General features: G+C 54.2%; 1 protein-coding gene across 4 annotated transcripts in view; it reads right to left on the reverse strand.

The window, feature by feature from the left end:
- The window catches only part of EHMT1 (euchromatic histone lysine methyltransferase 1), a 140366-nt gene that overhangs the window by 65812 nt on the left and 53424 nt on the right, over window positions 1-21130 (reverse strand). For 3 of the 4 annotated variants that reach the window (XM_044264409.1, XM_044264408.1, XM_044264406.1), the window contains exon 2: window positions 5383-5449. In XM_044264409.1, coding sequence (XP_044120344.1) covers window positions 5383-5449 — 67 coding nt within the window. The remainder of the gene's footprint in view (window positions 1-5382; window positions 5450-21130) is intronic. The other variant, XM_044264407.1, reaches the window with a different exon arrangement.

Here is a 21130-nt window from a genome sequence, read left to right on the forward strand (position 1 = left end):
CCCTGGATGCAGAAAGAGCTTCAGGCGACTTCAAGACTCCACGCTTCACTCTATAAAACCCACAGGAGACCCCACGTTATGGTATTAGCCGTCCGCTCCTCTGCCACAGAGCGTGAGGTCTGCAAGACTTTCGTCTGTCCGCTCTGTACCCTGAGACAGAAACAGGGCCTGGGACACAATATGAGTACAGCAGATACCTTCTAATACTTTCTAATGCAGCAGATACTTTCTAATACTTTCTAAATGAACACACAGTTATTAATTAAGGATTTTTTTTCTTTTAAAAGCCCTCAGCAAGACAGAATAGGCAGGACCTTACTTGGACAGAGTAAACAAAAACCTTACACCAAGATCTACAGAAAGCATATACTTAATTCAGAAATGAGTGAATTTCAGGGCACCTGGGTAGCTCCGTGGGTTAAGTGTCCAACTCTTGGTTTTGGCTCAGGTCATGATGTCAGGGTCACAAGATCAAGCCCAGAGTCTGGCTCTGTGCTCAGCATGGAGTCTGCTTAAGTTTCTCTCTCTCTCCTCAGCCCCTCCCCCCGCTCACACGCACACGCACGCTAGCTCACTCTCCCTCTCTCTCAAATAATATATAAATAAAATCTTGAAAAGAAAGAAAGAAGTGAATTCCATGTGAGATCAGAAACACCACAAGGATCTTACACGAAAACAGATGTACCGTCAGGCACAAGAGGGAACGCAGAAATGAGAAGCACTGGAGACAAAGGAAGAACTCCAGCCTCTGTACCCAACACCATGATGTACTTTAGAAATGCAGTCCGTTAGCAATTAACACGCAAGAGTGCAGTAGACCGCTGACTTCAAACTCAAGCTACAAAACTCAAGGGCATCTTCCTGCACCGGTATTAACCAGAAAATAAGAGAAGAGAAAAATACTATTTGCAAAAGCAGGAAAAACTATAAAGAATACAAAATTTTAGACCAGACTACTCAAGGCCTCTGTGAAGAAAGAGATTTTAAATGAAAACATGGCCCTAAATGGGGTGACAAATCTGAAGCGTCAAGCTGCCTCTTACTGGGTCTGCAAGTTCAGTGGCGGCCGATCACAACTCCGTCGGTATATGACGAACTCCACCACTTTGTTCTAAAACATAAAGCGAAAAACAGATTTTCCCAATCGGCAAAGTGAATCATGGAAAAGAATAGTAAAGGCACAGGGAACAGTCTCCCTGCATCAGAGGAGGATGCCACAGGCCTCCCCAAAGCACCACCACAAGGGGGGCTGGGGCGCCCACTGGGCAGAGCAGGGTCTAGGACAGCAGCCCGAGGGGGCAGGGCACGGACTGCCGGCTAGAAGGCAGATTTCCGCAGCCGTGCCTGGTCCTGCTGGTTCTGAACCTCTGAAGCTGGGTTCCACACATCTGGGCCTCACCGAGACCCCTGGAGGCTCATCCACACATCTGGGCCGCTCCCGACTCGTGCCCTCTGTAATAGACAGCGACAACGCGTCTGTGGTTCCCTGAGTTCCGCGAACTCGAGGAGGGGCTGTGGGAACCTCCAGTTCACAGCCAGGCCCTCCTGTAGCAAGTCACATGTGCCCAGGGACTCCTGACTTGGGACTGGGGCCTGGTGGGACCGAGCCCCTAGCCTGTGGGTCCAAAGCGGAGCCGGCTTGCAGGCTGCCCAGCAAGCGACGCGGAGAGCGGGAGACCCGCCCGGCCTGCGCAGGGTCAGCCTGTTGTGAGAGGCGGGCTGGAGAAGGGAACAGGACTCTTCCTCTCAGAGGACTGAACCGTGGCATCGGCCATTGCTACTAATACCCATTCTCCTGAAGGCTCTGGCCAGAGCCATCAAACAAGCAAGAAAACGTGACAAAGGGCATTCAGGTCAGAAAGAAGCAGCAAAATTTACTTGTAACTGACGAGACCCACTGCAGAAAATCCAAAGTAATCTACAAACTGCAGGAACCCATGACTGAGTTTTGAAAGACTAATTATAGAAATGAATCTGTAGGGAACCTGGGGGCTCAATCGGTTATGCGTCTGCCTTCAGGTCAGGTCAGGATCCCAGGGTCCTGGGATTAAGCCCGCATCCGTCTCCCTGCTCAGCGGGAGGCTCCTTCTCCCTCTGCCCCCCCTCTTTCTCTGTGTAAAATTAAAAAAAAAACTTTAATAAAAAAAAGAAATGAATCTATAAAACTAACTCAAAATGGAGAGCAAAAGGTAAATGCAAAATGTAAAATGTAACTTGGAGAGGAAAAAAAAAAAAAGAAATGAAGAAATCTTTAGGATCTAGGGCTAGGCGAGGCACATTGTTCTTGACAGCAAAGCACAACCCCAAAAAGGAAAGTGACAAATCAGACTTCGTCAAGATTAAAAACTTCTCAAAAGTGAAACAGCAAATCTGGCCAGCACGGCGATGCCACCTGATGCCCGCCGAAGGGGGTGGTTAAACCCTCGGACGAGGACAGGAGGTCCGCCATACACAGTTGCTGTGATGCCGAGTGGTGCAGGGGCTTCGCAGCACAGTTCAGCAGTTTAAGTCTAATCATACAGGGCGCCTGGGAGGGCCCAGTCCGCGAAGCGTCTGCCTTCGGCTCGGGTCATGATCTTGGGGTCCTAGGATCGAGCCCCACGTCAGGCTCCCTGCTCAGGGGGTGCCTGCTGCTCCTTCTGCCGGCTGCTCCCCCTGCCTGTGCTCACATGTGTGCTCTCGCAGATAAATAAACCTTAAAAATATTTAGAAACTTCTGTGCTTCAAAGGACGCTGTCAAACAACTGAAAAGCCAAGTCATGGAATGGGAGAAAAGGCTTGCAAGTTACACATCTGATGAAGAACGTGTGTCTGCAATACATAAAGAACTCTGACGATTCAACAATAAAAATCAATAACCAATTTGAAAAACAGGCAAAGGATCTAAACTACACATTTCCAAAAATATACAAAGGGCTAATAATAATAAGCACATGAAGAGATGCTCAACTAATCATCTGGAAAACGCACATCCGAACCACAATGGGACAGCACTTCGCACCCACTGGCACAGCCACCGTGGAAGGGACAGGCATCACAAGTGCTGGCCGGCCGTGGAGGGCAGGCCTCCCGCGCTGCTGGTGCGAGGAAAAGGTGCGGCCCCACGGTTCCTCAGAAGGCAGGGTCAAGGCCGTGGCTGGGGGCAGTGTGTCAGAGCGGAAAGTTTATTTATCCACAGCTTCTATGAGAAAAGGCCCAGGGGCGGGGGGAGCTGGGGAGCTGGGGAGGGAAGAAAAGCGAGAGACCACGGATGTCCATGGACGAGAACACCTCCAGCAGTGGGGGTAGCACAGCACCAGGAAGAAACCCCGAGGCAGGTCTTCTCTCTCTCTTTTTAAAGATTTATTTATTAATTTATTTGACAGAAAGAGACACAGCGAGAGACGGAACACAAGCAGGGGGAGTGGGAGAGGGAGAAGCAGGCTGCCCACCGAGTAGGGAGCCTGATGCGGGACTCGATCCCAGGACCCAGGGATCATGACCTGAGCCGAAGACAGAGGCTTAACCCCCTAAGCCCCCCCAGGTGGCCCTGGAGGCAGAGGAAGTTGTGGGTGGGTCTGTGTGGAGGGCAGCTCTGGGAAGTGGCACGCCCCAGGGCTGGCCACAGGGTGTAGCACAGGGAAGCTGGTGGCTGGATGAGGTACCCAGAGGCCCCGCAATCCACCCAGAAAGTGCCTGGCTGGGTCAGACCTGAGCTCAGGATCCTCGACAGGGAGGGAACGGGGTTTAGAAACGGTCTCAGAAAGCACGGCAGGCACTGCGTCTCCGGACCCGCCCTGCTCCGAGGAGTCCCCAGAACTCTACTGGGATCGGAAGTATTTCCATAACAAGCCTGTTTGTGCACCAAGTCACACACTTCCAGGGACAGTCCTGCCCTATGGCCCGGGCTGCGGGAGTGCCCGTGCTCTGCCTTCACCCACAGTGGCCCCTGGACGTGTACGTGGTGGTCACACGAGAAGGTGACTAGGGAGACGTGAAAAGGTATGCTGGCAGCTCCTGCACCGCCCGGGATGCAGAGAGGGGCGGCAGCAATCATGCTGGGCGGCCACACTACAGCTCAGGAAAGGCACAGAAGAGCGGCTACTGGCATGGGCTGCAGGGCAGGCCCTGTCCTACCACTAGGTCGAGAGGGGCTGCATCCAGGGACTCAGAGGCTGACATCCGCCAAGACACACAGGTCCATGCCGGGACACTGCAGGCCGACCTACAGGGCCTGGGGAGACGGGCCCCAGCTCTGTACCCATCAGATCGCAGCCCTGATCTCTCCTGCTGATGCACACAGTGGTCTTGGTGGCCGTGGCCATGGCCAGCACCACCTGCACGCCATCGTCCCTGTGTCCTCAGAGGAAGGGTCCAGCTGCCAGTCTGACAGCCTGGGTGACCTCATCCCCGCAGTGCTCCCGTCTCGCTCCCCCTCCTTGGAAGAAGAGAGACAGAATCACACATCACTGGGCGTGCAGCCAGCATACCCACAGTGCTTGGAGCAGTGCCCAAGGTCAGGAAGGAGGACAGTCCCGTGACCTCGGCAGGCTCCTCCTGCACCATCCTTCCCGGGAGCCAGAGGATGGGACGGTGCGTAGCTCACCTGCTCAGCTCCCGGCAGCCCAGGGCTGCTCGCCCATCTCCCCAGACAGACACGGCCAAGCGAAGCCCAGTGTCGGCCCCACTCCTGCGCCATCGGCCTCGTGGTGCCCAGGCCAAACGCAGCTCTCCAAAGTGAACTTCTCAGCGGCCCCCACGTGGCTCGTGCATACGCAGCGGGACTCACGTGTCACGGTGTGTTCCACAGCCCTGACAGAACAGAGTGCCTCCCACCGCAGCCCCTCACAGGTCTGGCCCTCTGCAACCCCCCTGCACCTCCCTACAAATCTGCTGCTTTGCCTCTGCTTTTACCTTGTCCAAAATGTCATACTAATGGAGTCACCAAGCACATGGCCTGTGGGTCCGCCCCCTTCACTCAGCGAGACGGGCTCAGCGTCCACTGTGTTGCTGTGCGATGTGGCCACTCCCTCTTCGGGCCTGCTGCGCCCACCCACCGGGTGCGCATGGGCTGGAAGCCCGGGACGGGCCCCTGACTGGCTCAGCCGGGAGCAATGGGAATGAAGCCGCCATAAACACCCACATGGCCCTTCTCGCTCCGAGTTTCCCGGGTGCACCTATGACAAGGGCCTACCAGGTGTCTGTTTTTCACTTTCTGGGAACGGTCCCCTTCTCTAGTGGATCTCATGTGTGTGCCTTTGTGTCCGTCTGGGAACGGGAGGTGGGAAGCCATAGAGCGACCTGGCTGGAAGCAAGGATGTCAGGAGCCGGGGACGGGCGAGGGGACGCCAGAGCGACAGGTCCTCCGGCCACTTCTCCTGCAGGAGCAAACTGCACCCTTACCTTCCCTCAGCAGCTCTGTTTTCACGCAGCAATCCTGCTTCGTCTCCCCCTTCGCCGGAACTGCCTGCTAAAGAAGAAACAGCCATCAGCCTGGGTTCACCTGCAGGCAGACTATGCAATTCCCCGCCAGGATTTCTTGAGATGGACTTCGTGTCTGGATCCAGGTAACAGACAACCAGACAACCAGAGGGCTAGGGTAGGGGGTGTCCAAGCCGGCAGATAACAGTCACCTCCAGGAGGAGGAATGACACTCTGAGACCAATCCGAGCAAACTTTGACCTAACTGTATTTTTGGAGATAGTTGTTTAAGAATAGGAACACGTTCATGCATTACTTACATAACTAGAAACCTCAAATGTTTTGGTTGTTACAGGAATGCTACAAATTATATCAAAGTGCATTCTGACGCTGACAAGAATTCATCAAACGATTTCAAATGTCTAACAACCTCCAAAAAAAATTGCAGAAATGGATAAACCAAGAAAATTCAGTAAATACTTGAATCATTAAGTATTTGCTCTACTACATGGAGGCATAAATTACAAAAGGTCTTGGAATTGTTTTTTAAAACTTCTTGCCTTTGGGAGGCTTAGAATCTGGCTGGAGAAGTGACTGTAAACACACAAAACATTCCTGAATGGTCCCTCCAGGTGCGGCAGCAGTCATCACCATGAGACCATGGGGAAGGAGAAGGGGGAGGATGCAGACCCTCCAGGCTCCCCACTGAAGTTTCAGACGCGAAGGGCACAACTCCTGTAGCACCTAACATCTGGAATGCATTCTCCAAAAGATACCACAACACATTCTCAGAACATTCCTACAGAACCGTGAGCTCCCTGCTGATTTCACTGAACGTGGGGCCAAGCGTGGGGCCCCAGAGCAGGGGCACTGCCCTACCTGGTCACTCGGGACCACCAAACCACCCCAAGGTCGCACAACAGCCTCCAGTCCCAGGAAGCCCCTCCTATCTCAGCGCTTCCAGAAGGCTCCCACCTGCAGTTCCTGAACAGAGCTGCATCTCCCCGGGTACACGGGACAAGACAGGGAACGAGCATGGCCCAGCTCCTCCCGAGGCCTTCCCACCTTTCCCTAGAGCGTCACATGTGGCCCCACTGGTGGCTTCCAAAGTGAACCCCCTTTCAAAGGCAGACCCACTCCTGTAATCCCCCTTAGCCACTCCTGCCACAGGAAGCCAGAAGTCACAGCGTCAGCCGCAAAGAAAAGTCCAGGGGCTCAGAGACTTCCTCCCAGAAGACGGGGAAGATTTCCTTGAAGGGATCAGACTTGGAGGCAGCCCTCCCTAAGCCCCAGGGTCTTCCCAGGTCACTAAGGAGAAACAAGTCTTCACTGTTGGCAGCAAAGCCACAGGGCCCAGCCTCTGCTCCACCTTCCACACTCTGACCCCAGACGCCGGCCCCTGGACCCTGCAGCCTCTCAACAGGCCAATGGCCTTATCAGACAGCCTCTCCTGGGCCCTGCCCTGTTGCCTGCTTGGTGCCCCCCGCCCCCAGACATGCCACTCAGCCTGTGTGCCCGCCCCACCAACATGCAAACTCTGGGTCCCACAAGAGAGGCCTGTCCTGTTCTCTGACACAGCCCCAAAATGTTGGCGATGTGCGGCACGCAGAAGGAACTGATGAGCACGTGGGGCCTAAGAGGCCCCAGTAAGAGAGGCCACTGGGTCCACTTCCGTGTCTGCTTCCCGCCCCGCTGTATGCCTGGGGGGATTCTCTGAGACAGCTGAGACACACAGCCAGCTTGTGCTGCATGGACAGAGGATGGTGAGCGAGGAGGGCAGAGCAGGGTACGGCCAGCGAGCACATCCCGAAGTCCAAAGGGAGCTCAGCCCACAACCAGACCAGAAAGAACAAACCCTCCCAAGTCCAGATGCTCTCTGTGCACGGAGCCTACGTGTACTAGCAAGAAGGGACACGGTCTTCATCACCATTTCAAAGGGCTAACAACCTATAAAATCGACACCAGACCAAGAGAGGGTTGAAGGTGGAACACGTAGCCCAAACCAGTACCAAAATCCTGTCCTGGCAACAGCAGAACCAAACAGAACTTCTGCAGAGACTTCAAGTCCTGCCACTCTGCAGCTTGGGGTTGGGGCTGAGGAAATGCTGCCAGCACAAGGTGGGTGGCCTGAGTCTAACGGCACATGAGGTCGGGGTACTGGCTTTAGCTCTAGGAACTCGGTAGTGGGGGAGGGAGCGCAGAGCAGCCCGACAGCTGAAGCTCCGGGCTGGCAAGGGCCCAGAAGGACACCCCAGCAGCAAGCAGCACCCCGCGCACAGAATGTGGGTTTCCTCCACCATCTCCCACCAAGAGACCGGAGGCTCCGGGAGACAGGACCAGTGCCAGCAGGGGGAGGGGGGAGTGAGGGAAGTTCAAGACTCTGAGGCTCCTACAGCAGCAGGGGCCGCACCGCACAGTTGTCCACCGTCCTACCTCCCGCCCCGGGAGCTCCCCACCCGCGGAGGAGGAGCTTTCGGTCCAGCTCCAGCTCCAGGTGGCCACGCCTGGGCTGGTGCGCACTCGGCCGGGGTGCTGGGCCGATGCAGAGCTGGGGTCACCAAGGAAGCGCTACTCAGACGGCTCCACAGGGCTGTGCTACACAAGTTCCATCTTCAGTCAGCTCCCAGCATTTACAAGCAGGACAGTCTAGGGGCGTCTGGTGGCTCAGCTGGTTGAGCGTCCAGCTCTTGGTGTTCGTTCAGGTCATGATCTCAGGTCCTAGAAACTGAGCCCCTGGGTCGGGAGACGGAGCTGGGCTGGCTCTGCTTCCCCTCCCCTTCTCATGCATTCTCTCTCTCTGACATAAATAAATCTTAAAAAAACAAAAAACAAAAAAACATTAAAAGAAGGAGAGTTTACAAGGAATCGGGTTTACAGAGTACGGAGAGATGAGAAGCTACGGCAGCACTGGCGGAGCCCAGGGGATGGGCTCTTGGGACGCCCCACAGAGCCGAGCCCTTGATCCCCCCTGCATGTGGACCCAGCAAAACCCTCTCCTGCCCTGCCTCACCTGCCCCCCCATTACTTGCCTGCCCTTGAAGCTTATCAGTAGCACATGACCTGACCCTATCCCTCCCAGGGCCTGGTCTTGGCCATGCTGCTCAGCAAGGGGGGCAGGGGGCCATCGCATCTGACCCCAGGGCCCCACTGACCTCCCACAGCAATCCAGGGCAAGGCCCAGAGTGCTCAGGCCTTGACCCACACAACTGGCCCGACACAACTGCATCCCAACCACCTCCGGCCCGCACCCACTCTCAAACAGTTCTCTGGGGTCCCAAGACCCTTCCAGGAGTCCAAGAGGTCAAAGCTCTATTTACTACTAGGACCCCACTTGCCTCTTTCACTGTGCTTCCTGAGGCACCTTAGCAGGAGTCAGGATGATGGCACCAAATTGAACGTCTAAGTGATCCTTCAACGCTGGGCACTCAGGTAAAGCCACCTTCCCCTGAGAACGCCCCTGGTGAAGCAGTGGCATTAGCGACCTCCCCACCAGCCTTCTCCTGAAAGAGCAGAAGAGAGGGGAGCAAGCAGCAATCCGGGGCTGCTGGCCACTCAGGAAAGGCCTGGGCTGTGTCACTCACTGGGAATTGCATTTGGAAGAACCGGCCAGAGTTCTGGGGGCCAGAGCGATGGCTACACAGACTGGGCATCTGCCCACTTCCTCGAAATAAACACAGTGAGCCTGTGACCTCCAAGAAAACCAACGGTCATGTTGCCAGTGTCAAAATCCTGGGTTCTGAGTGGAAATGGGAATTCTGGTAAACGTGCGTCTGCCTCCGTGAGCTTGACAGCCGCAGACAGCGACAGACTTGTGATGGGCAAGGTCAGGAGGAGGTCCGACGCCTGACATCGCATAATGAAACGCGTCAACGTCTGCAAGTGCTGCCCAACCCCGCGAGCCGGTGTTTCCCCAAGGAGCAGCACCTGATCTTCAGACACACGAGGGGCGGCGCTATGATGCCAGGCAGGGCGCGGGCTGAACCCTCACAGGGAAGGGAGGCCATCGGCGCCGCTCTGCCCTGTCCGGTGCTAGCACACTATACCAAAGCATCTGGAATTATCTAAAAGGCTCAAAACACACGTCTATGTGAGGCCAGACCTTCTTCATACACTGCAACCAAATGCACCCCTTCAGTCAGAGCCAGACGTGGAACAGACCAACCTGTAAAGCAATGCCACTCTTCTGAGGTGGCTGATTAAGAAAAGTTACTTTTCACAGAAATTACTTACCCTAACATGTAAACAGCATGTTACATGCTTACTTTTCTTATTTCTAAGTATTTTTTTTTTAAGCTTCAGTTCTAATTTCTTTTTTGGTAAACACCAGTAGATAGAACCCATACAAACAAGAGCCTTCTGGGGTCCTAAACAGGAATTTCACTTGGCCTCGAAGCCAATGCCCCACACCAAGCACACCAAGCTTCCCGCGTCAGAGGCTTAAACCCACCTCCGGGGGCGCCTGGGGGGCTCAGTGGGTTAAGCCTCTGCCTTCGGCTCAGGTCATGATCTCAGGGTCCTGGGATCGAGCCCTGCACTGGGCTCTCTGCTCGGCAGGGAGCCTGCTTCCTCCTCTCTCTCTCTGCCCGCCTCTCTGCCTACTTGTGATCTCTGTCAAATTAATTAATTAATTAATTAATTAAATCTTAAATTAAAAGAAAAAAAAAACCACCTCCAGACCCCCAGGCCCTCACTGTCCCAAGATGCACCCAGGGCCAGCACAACGGAGGAAGCCCCCCCAGAACATTCACGAATGCACCTATAGACCACCTGTCTCCTGTCCCCACTGTCAGCCACACATCCCTGCCATGAAATGAAGTTTCATGACTTCTTCTCCCAAAACACTCTGTTTAAAGATCACTACGTAACACACTCTCAAATGCCAGAACTATCCTCTCTTCTGTTCTGGATCTCTTTGACTGCATTCAGGAATCTGACAAGCACCAACCCACATGCCAGGCCATGGACAAGAGTAACAGCCTAGGACAAAACATCCACATCTGTGCCTTATCTGCACCTCCTACTTTTAAAACCCAAGCCTCCTCCTTGCTCGTCACTCTGAGTGGCCACTGATGATGGCACAGGACGGGGAGGAAGGAAAGGGGAGCATGGAGGAAGAGAAGGCCTTCAGGGGTGGGCTCTCGCCCAGCACCCTCTTCCATTCTCCATCTTTGCCTCACCAAGGCTGCTCGGGGACCTGCAGCGAAGCCGGAGCGGGAGTCTGGGCCTCACCACTGCCAGTGCGAACAGTCCCTTCCCTTGCCTGGACAGGCTCGCACCGTATCAAATCCCCCGTCAGAAGAGCGCTGTGATGGCCCCAGGCCCAACCGCCACGTGGGCAGGGGAGGCGCTGTACCAAGCCTGTCTAGCGCACGATCAGAACGGCTTGTGACAGCAGCAACGGAGCAAGTCTTCCTGGAAAGGCAGAAGGGAATAATGGAGCCCACCCGCCATGCCTCTGCGGTGCTGGAGTTAGATGTGACCTTCTAGAAAACGATATTCTGCTCTTTTGAATGCAAACCCCACGCACTGAAGAACCGACGTGGATGAAGATTTTTCTGGAAATGCGAGTTGGGAGATTATGATACACACAAAAACCTAGGGGAAACGTGTCCTGGGGGTGAAGCAGAGCCTGACCCTGCCGGGCTCACTCGGCCAAGTGCACATCCAGCAACCAAGGAGGCCGGCACTGCAGACAGCCCGAGCCGCGGACATCCAGGTACACCGGAAGTTCAGGTGTGTGACAAACCATGTTTCTAGTGGAAGCGTGTTTACCTGAACTTCAAACGCACCTGCGCACCCTGTGTGTTTTCCTTGCTGAACTGAGCAACCCTGCACTGCGTCCTTAAGAGTCAACAAAAGACAGGAGTCGAGGTTTCTATAATTCTGAAGTGGTAATGTTGACCTTTTTTTTCTTTTTCTTTTTCTTTTTTTTTTTTTGAGAGAGAGAGAGAAAGAGAGCAAGCATGAGCGGTAGGGGTGGGGGAAGAGGAAAAGGGAGAGAGAATCTTAAAAGCAGGCTCCACACCCAGCACAGAGCCCAGTGCGGGGCTCAACCTCATGACCCGGAGATCACGACCTGAGCCAAAATCAAGAGTCAGACACTTAACCGACTGAGCCACCCAGGGACCCCATTTGTTAAAAAATTTTTATTTATTTATTTTGCTGACATTTTTAAAAGGCAGTGTTCTCCGCCCTTTGAAATCCTATTCCTAATAGGATGATTATTATTAATAATAAGATTAATTAATAATTGATTAATAATAGATTATTATTAATGAAACAATTTCTTCAACGAGCACAGAACACAGAGGAAAATAAAATACAGAGAAAAAAGCCAGAGACATTACAAAGTCTTATTCCAGGGCCTTCAGATACCCTCACCCATTTAACCCCACTCTGACACTCTCATCAAATGCCCGCGGCAGCAAGGCCCCTCCAGGCCTCGACCTGGACCCTGCCCACCTCAAGGGTATAGGACAGGCCCAGAGTGATGTGCACAGGAGTGCAGCCGTGACCAACTCCCAACCATGTACCTCACAGCCAGAACGAGAGCCCCCACGTGACAGAACGCGGCAGCAGCTACGGCCCAGTCAGGCAACGAGCCAAGTCGAACTACACGACCCTGCACAGAACACTTCCCAGGAAAAGCACTTCGTTGTTTTTGGAGGGTTTTTTGTTTGTTTTTTTAAAAGATTTTTAATATATTTATTTGACAGACGGAGATCACAAGCAGGCAGAGAGGCAGGCAGAGAGAGGGGGAAACAGGCTCCCCGCTGAGCAGAGAGCCCGATGTGGGGTTTGATCCCAGGACCCCGGGATCATGACCTGAGCCGAAGGCAGAGGCTCAACCCACTGAGCCACCCAGGCGCCCTACGAGTTTTGTTTTTTAAGTCAACAAGAACAAGAGGCTTGGGGGAAGGGGAAACGCTGAGCTGCAAAGCCCATGAAAGCAGTGTCCACTCTTTACGTGAGCACTAACGTGGCCGCGTCCATTCTGGTCGCGTCGCAGACTTTTCAGCAACACAGGACAGGAGACGGCCCTGGCATCTTTACAGCACATGGGGATGTGTGTGGACTGATCTAGGTTTCAGTCAGGCTTTCTTGAGGATTAACACAAAAGCACCTTTCCTAAGTTTGTACAGCACCATCACTGTGTGTGTGTCCTCCCTTCAAATGTAGTCATGGGGCGCCGGGGGGGCTCGGTCGGTGAAGCGTCTGCCTTCAGCTCAGGTCATGATCTCAGGGTCCTGGGATGGAGCCCGGCCTCAGGCTCCCTGCTCGGCGGGGAATCTGCTTCTCCTCCTCCCTCTGGCCCTCCCCCTGCCCATTCCCCGTCCCCCGCTGGTGCTCTCTCAAATAAATTCAATTTTTTAAAAAACTGTTCTAACGTAATCATAAAACAAACCTGTACCAATCATCTACAACTTCAATAACAACCTGCAGGTAAAGTAAAGGCTCCGCTCTGCGACACGTTAAATCGAATGCGTTTTCTTCTCAGGACAGGCAAGGACCTGTGCTCCGCCGCTCAGAAAGGCTCTGCTCTGAGTGTTTCTCCTTCGTCAGTGGACATGAAATGGCCACATCAAATGCAATTCGTCATAACCCAGCGAAGTTCTACCTTACTGTATTCGATTTCAGACACCTTTTAAAAAATAGGTTCTGCTACTCGTTCAGTATAAATTACGAAGGATGAGATTGCGTGTAGAACCTGCGTTACGAGACAGGATGTGTCTGACTCCAGCGCCCCCCCTCCCACCCCTCCCACCCCTCCCACCCCCTCCCATCGAGAGCCTCCTCGCTGGCCCCAGCGCCTATGCCGCCCTGCGCCCGCCCCGCGCCCGCCCACACAGGCGAAGAGCGGGCCGCGGTGAGGAGTGTCCCCAGGGCCACGACGCACACCCACTTTCCTGAGGCTCCGCCTCCCAGGACCCTGCCCCATCAGCTTCTACCACATCACTGATTTTTTCCCGTTTATATAAATAAATAAACAATGACTGCTGGGGAAAGATAATCCCAGAAACTCTGACATTACTCCTTACAAGATTCCTAAAATTCAAAGACAAGTAAGGGCTGGATAAATTTTTGGATAATCCATATTAAAATTATTCAAAGACAAGCCCATAAGACTAAGTAATGTTATCAACTTAAACTGAAGACACGGCAGTGACACCCAGGCCACACCGGACAAGGGCCAAGGGCCAAGGCCCCAGCACCAGCCCAGGCGCAGCTCACCTCATCCAGGGCCAGCTACCTCTGGACAGGTCAGACGAACAGTGCGCACGATCGCAGGGACAGGCCAGGGACTACAGCGATAATTCTGGGCAAACCCCTCCTAAGCGGCCCCGACTGGAGGCGCAGCCAGCGGGAGGCAGGGGCCAGGCCTGGACCGCCCTCCCAGCCGATCAGGCCCAGCACTCAGGCGGAACCTGAAGAGGGGCAGAGCCGTCTGAAAGGAAAGCTTCGGAGGGAGAGGAGGTCATCCATCAGGGCTCTGCGGCTCGCTTTTCCAGGAAGCTCTGTTCTCCGGGAGACCTGAATTCCTAAAGGCCCACGTTGACCGGGCTTTCTTCACAAAGATGCAAGTGTGCAAACTACGTTGGAGATGAGTGTCTTCTCCCAAATTCACTTTAACTCGCCCCACGCCACACTGACAATCTGAAGGAAAGCCTCTGTTCCCAACAGTGAGGATCTCGCCACAAGAAGTGCTCTTATTTATGAGAGTACAAGTGAAACCCTTAAAGTCAAGAGAAATTGAAGACTGCTTCCAAATGCTCTAACCCTTAAAGCGGTGTGGGGGTCCACGGGACAGTCCCACAGGTGGTGACGACAGACCAGCCCCAAGGCAGGTGCACACAGGCCAGGCCGGCGAAAGGAGCTGATGTGCACACACACTTCACGACAGTCGGCTCCCTAACACAGAGGTCCCCCACACAAATACAAACGCCGAGGTCCAGAGACCCTGGTGCACAGGCCCCAAACCCTGCTGGGAGCCCACGGAGCCAGCGCTGTGCTCTCATCTGGGGATCAGAAGGGGCTCTCCCGGCCCTGGCAGCACGAGCACTTTCGAGGCCCCCCACCCCGACCGCCGCAGCCTTCTCCCAGATCAGCTCCCGCCGCTCTGCCTCCGACCGTGTGTCACTCAGATCTCCTACTTCGAGCACCAATGTTGAGACGGTTAACTCTTTTTTTTTTTTTTTAAGATTTTATTTATTTATTCATGAAATAGAGAAAGAGGAAGGGGCAGAAGGGGAAGCAGGCTCTCTGCCAAGCAGGGAGCCTGATGCGGGGCTCGATCCCAGAACCCTGAGATCAAGACCTGAGCCGAAGGCAGATGCTTAACCATCTGAGCCCCCCAAGTGCTCTGAGAAGGTTAACTCTTTAACGGCTACACACACACACACACACACACACACACGCACACACCCCTTAAGTTCGAAAGGAGTCAAAGCCGTTTCAGAAAGAATTTGAGACACTGACCAGCATGTTGCCCGCAACAAGGGCATCAGGCCCAAGAGCGGCCCCTGCTATGCGGGGGGGATAAAGGCCATGTCCTCCCGTGCAACGGCCACCTCCTCTATGCAGCCTCAAAGCACATGACCCTGGTATTTGGCAAGGGCCGCGGGGAGGCACCAGCTTTCATATATTATCTACCAGAGCTGTGAAGATAACCAACAATGGCAAAACACTAAGAAAACAGAAGGAAAAAACCTCTCGAAACACTATCTTCACTTTAAGTGCGTGCTTGCTGGACTTCTCTTTGCAATTCCACAGGTGGTCTGGCCTTTCCATCGCACAGCTGGGAGACTGTGCACAGAGAGGCCTTTCTCCCCCAGCAAAGAGCACACCACTCCCGGGCTCAGAGACGCCAGCACCGGAGGCCGCCGGAAGCCTCCCCGGGGCAGCGCAGACACCAGGCCTTCGCTCCCCGTGGCTGGAGACCGCGCGCGGGCCCAGCCCGAGAAGGCCAGCTCCGAGCTGCCACGGCTCCTCTCTGCTTCAGGTCCCCGCCCGAGATCCGGAGCAGAGACGGCGTCTTCTCCAGAACAGCATGAGCACCGAAACGCTGCCGCCACCAGACAGGTTCCCAAAGACGGGATGGTTCTTCTCAGGAAACTTGTGAGATGTGGAGCGCTATCTGCCCACCCCCTAATTCTCAACTGCTTTCCACATACCAATTTCACGAGCTAATTATCAAAAGGGTGGGAAGAAAAAGAATGAATCCTTTCAATATCTGATAGATTCCTTCTCCTTCTTTTGTCTTTTTGTTCCTTTCCTTTGGCAGCAAAAGGAGTTAGTTCCTAAATTTGGAAAAGACAATTACTACCCAAAGTAGCCCCAGAAATTACATTTAAGGGACTGTGAAATATCGGAACAGATTCCTTTTCCATCTGCCGCTTAACCCTTAATTGGCCTCTCCGCAAAGGAGGCCACCGACGGCGGCCCGCGCTCCCATTCCCTGACGGAGAGCTCCTGGCCCCTGCGGTCTGCCAGAGCGCCGACCCGGCCGCACACGCGGCCGCAGCACCTCTCCCACGGGGGACGCGGACGTTTCTCCATGAGAGGTGGGTTGTGCTCCCTCACCTTTAACAAGATGGGCCTTTGTGACAGCCTGGGCTGAGACTACGGCTACCGTGGGCTGTGGGGTGTCTGAGGCCGGGTCACACACATGCCGAGCCTGTGGCCGCCCGGGGGCATTCCAGCCAGTGGCGCACGTGCCCAGCACCGGCCACCAGAACTGCACGTGAACAAGCCTTCAGATGACACACCACCCGCAATGGCCAAGTGCTCCGGCTGAGGCCCCAGGCTCAAGGACCGGAGAAAAGCCGTCCACCACTGCCCGGTCTCAGAGGCTGGAATCCCCGGGGTAACAGCCATCGCTGTCGTTCTGAGACGCGACACTCCCAGGTAGCACGCAAAGCAGCAACAGACAACTCCAACAGTGCCCTTCTCCTCTGTGTCCCTTCCAGGGTCACAGCAAACACAGCTCTGGGCCTGGGCCAGGCCGCAGAGGGGGTACCCGTGGAACCTGACTTCTAGAGAAGCCTCCACACGCTGTGAAACGGAGCAGGTGCCACAGACACCCACAGGGAACAGGTGGCTCTCCCACTCTGAACCCCGGGCCCACAGTGCCCAGCACCTGGGCCTCCAGGAGTTACGGCACGCAGGTCTGGGGAGAACACACTCAGCCCCGGCCCGAACAAGCTCCGGAGATGTCACTGGTCAAGTGCTGGGCTACAGCAGGTACGTGTTCTGAAGGAATAAGCCAGGGAACGGGGTCACACGATGTTTACTTTCAGTCTGACTTTGCACGCAGCGAGGACATTTAACACACAGTTCTTAGCACAAACGAGACGCCGATTTTCTAGTTCATACATCGGTCTCGTAGGAATGCGGACAGTGCAATCGCCACGGTTTGGCTGACTTACAAAATCAAGTTTCCAGACCTGCAGAGGGGACACCTGACTTCCATGGGGACCTTCTGCCTGATTACCATGCTGACAGCTCCGACCCCACACGGCAGTGCAGGGCTCTCTGCGTGGCCAAGCAGCCGACCAGGGGCGGGTCTGGGTGTGCCTGGGACCGCCAGGTGTTCGCGGGGCCCACACAGCACGACACTGTGGGGACGCACCGTCTGTGAAACTGGACAGCATCTACCCCATCTCCCCTAATTTAACTTGGAGTCCACCAGATATCGGGACGCCTCGCTGGCGGGAGGGCGCAGGGTGGAGACAACGAGGATGAAGCCGTCCCAGGCACGTGCCGGCCCGTCCACCAGCGACGCCGGCCTCTAGCACACTGACAGCACAGAGAGTCGCCCTACAGCACCAGAGGAATTCAGTTCCAAAGATCTAGCTCTTACTCCTCCGTTTCAACCAAATTTCTCATAATATAAAACTACACTAGGGAGGGAGGCACCCGGGTGGCTCAGTCGTTAAGTGTCTACCTTCAGCTCAGGTCATGATCCCGGGGTCCTGGGATCGAGCCCTGCATCAGGCTCCCTGCTCAGCGGGAAGCCTGCTTCTCCCTCTCCTAGTCCCCCCGATTGTGTTCAGCTCTCGTGGTGTCTCTGTCAAATAAATAAATAAAATCCTTATTTTTTTTAACGATTTTATTTACTTGATAGAGATGACAAGCAGGCAGAGAGGCAGGCAGAGAGAGGAGGAAGCAGGCTCCCCGCTGAGCAGAGAGCCCGATGTGGGGCTCGATCCCAGGACCCTGGGACCATGCCCTGAGCCGAAGGCAGAGGCCTTAACCCACTGAGCCACCCAGGCGCCCTTAAATAAAATCTTTAAAGAAAACTATCATGCCGGGAATCACTCAACACCGTATCATTTGCTAAAACTTAGGTTAACAAAAATAAAAAGTGGGGCGCTTAGGTGGCTCAGTTGGTCAAGTGACGGCCTCCATCTCAGATCATGATCCTGGAACCCCAGGATCAAGTCCCACATCTGGCTCCCTGCTCGGCAGGGAGTCTGCTTCTCCAGGTGACCTCTCTCCTCTCATGCTCTCTCTCTCAAATAAATAAAATCTTTAAATAAATAAATAAATGAAAATAAAAAGTAAAATGGACAACAGAGCTCATAAACACTTTTGTCCTAAATATTCAGTAACAGAAATCCACAATGTGGGACACTCTGCAAGACCACTAACGTAGTTTCCTCAGCACAGTGGGTGGCAGGGTGGCGGGCGCGGGGTGGGTCACAGGGCTGTTCCCCACACCAGATATTAAAGATAACAATCAAAAGCGAAGTGTGGATTCTGCTAGGACCCCGATTTGAGCACACCAACTATAAAATGACATTTTGACATAACTGGAAGGAAATTTTAAAACAGATATCAAGCAATCACTTCAAACTTTGTTACGTGTGAGAACCACTTCATAGTACGGAAAAGATGTCTGCACTTGTTTTCATGCAGGCTCCACGCCCAGTGTGGGGCCCAACACGGGGCTTGAACTCACAAAGATCTGAGATCAAGACTCTGAGATGAAGACACGAGCTGAGAGCCTGAGCCGGTTGCTGACTGACCAAGCCCCCCAGGCACCCCAGATATCTGCATTTTTAAAGATGCGTCCTCGAGGATGAGAGGTCAAGACTTCATGATGCCTACGGTGTGCTTTAAGATCCCTGAACAACAACAAAAAGGAAGACAGAGAAGGAAGAAAAGGAGCGACCCGGTGGCAAAACCTTGACAATGATCATGGAGTTGTAAGTCACCTACTCTGCATACAACAGGAAATTTAAATCCTTCATAAAATACTACTGAAAAACTAGTTCTAAAATACTCACGAAACCTGTATCAAAAAGGAAAAGTGCACCCGCAACGTCCCAGCCGCGCACCGCGAGCCCCGCGGTCCCAGCCGCGCACCGCACACACTGGCACCGTCGCACAGTTCCCACTCGCGGTCTTCCCTCTTGACTCGGGTGGGTCTGACCCCACAAAACCCAGCTCAAGGCTGAGAGGCTGCAGAGTGCTCATGGTGGTGGGTAACACGTAATAAATCTCGGCTATTATCACTACTCAATGTACTTGGTACCTAAGTCACAGAGAAATGTCTAGTATCTGCCATGCGCCATACACTTGTCGCTCAGCCCCCAAATTCAGCTGCTGCAACAGCCCCCAACCCCAGCGAGCTCCACGCACCCTACCTGCCCCCGGGAGGGCAGTCCCCTGAATCTGCCACTGCTCTCTCCTCTCCATCCACGCCCTCATTTCCCTTTTCCAAAGATCCCATTGCTGTCACTGCTTCAAAGCTCTGCAGGACCTGTTCTCCACGCGGGAGTCCGGCCCACAGTTCAGGCCGGCTCCTCCGGGCGGCCACACCCACGCCCGCTCTCTGGCTTGGAGTCTACACCACCAGCACCTGCCCCACCCCACCAGCCCCACCAGCACAAGTCCATGCCCTCCTCACCGCCCACTGTGGGGCCAGCCCCAGCTCGCAGGACTCGCTCCACGGAGCCGAGGGCGCCCCTCCCAGCCGGTGCCCACGGCAGGAGCGCTCTCCAGGAGAACACACAAGCTCACCGGCTTCTTCCCCAAAGCAAAACACACCTCTTAACTTCTCATAAGAAGAAATTGTTTAGAAAGAACCGTGTGACAAAAGGCCATTAGAAACACCCCTATTTCTGACACCCGAGGTCCGTACAGACGCACGCTACGGAAGCCGGCGAAGGGCCTCCCCAACACCATTGTGCACCCCGAGCAGAGCAGCCCACAGCGCCCTGCGATTCCCGTCAGCTGCCTTCTCCACAGCCGGCCACAGTCCCGGCAACCTTCTCTGCCTCCTCTGCCTATCGTGCGTGTCAGCTGAATTAGCCATTTCCTGTAGACTGTGAGTAAACGGTGCTTCGTTTGGATCTCAGGAAAGTAACATTTTAAAACTTCCCGTATTAAAGCAGTAAGGGAACAAAATGACCAGAGCCAAGGAGGCACAGAGCCATGATCCCTGACTGGAGGGGACAGGGCCGGGGGACGGCACCCACTCCACACCTACGGGCACGGCCCTGGTCAAGGCGATGAGCCCCGAACAGTGCTGGCAGCGCTGTGGGCATCAGACGACGCGGCTGCTGCGGAGAACAATCTAGCGGCTCCTCAAAAAAGTTAAAGAATCATCGTGGGACTCAGCAGTTCTGTTCCTGGGTTTGTACTCCAAGAACTGACAACAGACACTCACACCTGCACACAAACGCACGCAACGGTGCTCTTCCAAATAACCCGACGAGGGCCACCTAGGGGCTCCGTCAGTTAGGTGGTCAGTTCTGGACCTTGATCAGCTCAGGCCTTGATCCCAGGGTCACAGATTCGGGCCCTGCACTGGAACCTACTTCAAAAAAAGAAGTCAAACGATGGACAAAACTCGTGTGTTCATCAGCAGATGCACACACAAAACATGGTTCGTGCATGCAACGGAGTATGAAGTTCTGGCCCTGGCAACAACATGGGTGACCCTTGAGGACATTAAGCTGAGTAAGACGCCAGACACAAAACAACAACTCTACTTACACGAAAGATCGAGTTTAGACAAATTCATAGAGACAAAAAAAGGAAAGGGGTGTGGTTCCTTAAGGGGCACATAGTCTGTACTTGGGGTGATGAGCATGTTTTATAAAGACAGAAATGATGGCTGCACAACCCTGGAAACATACTTCGTGCAAAAAGTAGACTTAAAAATGGCTGAAATAGGGCGCCTGGGTGGCCCAGTGGGTTGAAGCCCCTGCCTTCGGCTCAGGTCATGATCTCAGGGCCCCGCATCGGGCTCTCTGCTCAGCGGGGAGCCTGCTTCCCCCCCCTTTCTCTGCCTGCTTCTCTGCCTACTTGTGATCTCTCTCTCTGTTAAATAAATAAGTAAAATCTTCTAAAAAGGGCGCCTGGGTGGCTCAGTGGGTTAAGCCGCTGCCTTCGGCTCAGGTCGTGATCTCAGGGTCCTGGGATCGAGTCCCGCATCGGGCTCTCTGCTCAGCAGGGAGCCTGCTTCCTCCTCTCTCTCTCTGCCTGCTTGTGATCTCTGTCTGTCAAATAAATAAATAAAATCTTAAAAATCTTCTAAAAAACTTTAAAAATTAAAAAGAAATTTTTAAATGGCTGAAATGATGACTGGGTGGCTCAGTTGGTCAACGTCTGCCTTTGGTTCAGGTTATGATCGAAGAGTCCTGGGATCGAGTCCCACATCGGGCTCCCTGCTCAGCACGGAGTCTGCTTCTCCCTCTGCCCCTTCCCGACATGGGCTCAT

The sequence above is a fragment of the Neovison vison genome, chromosome 9 (assembly GCF_020171115.1).
Source record: "Neovison vison isolate M4711 chromosome 9, ASM_NN_V1, whole genome shotgun sequence".
NCBI lineage: Eukaryota > Metazoa > Chordata > Mammalia > Carnivora > Mustelidae > Neogale > Neogale vison.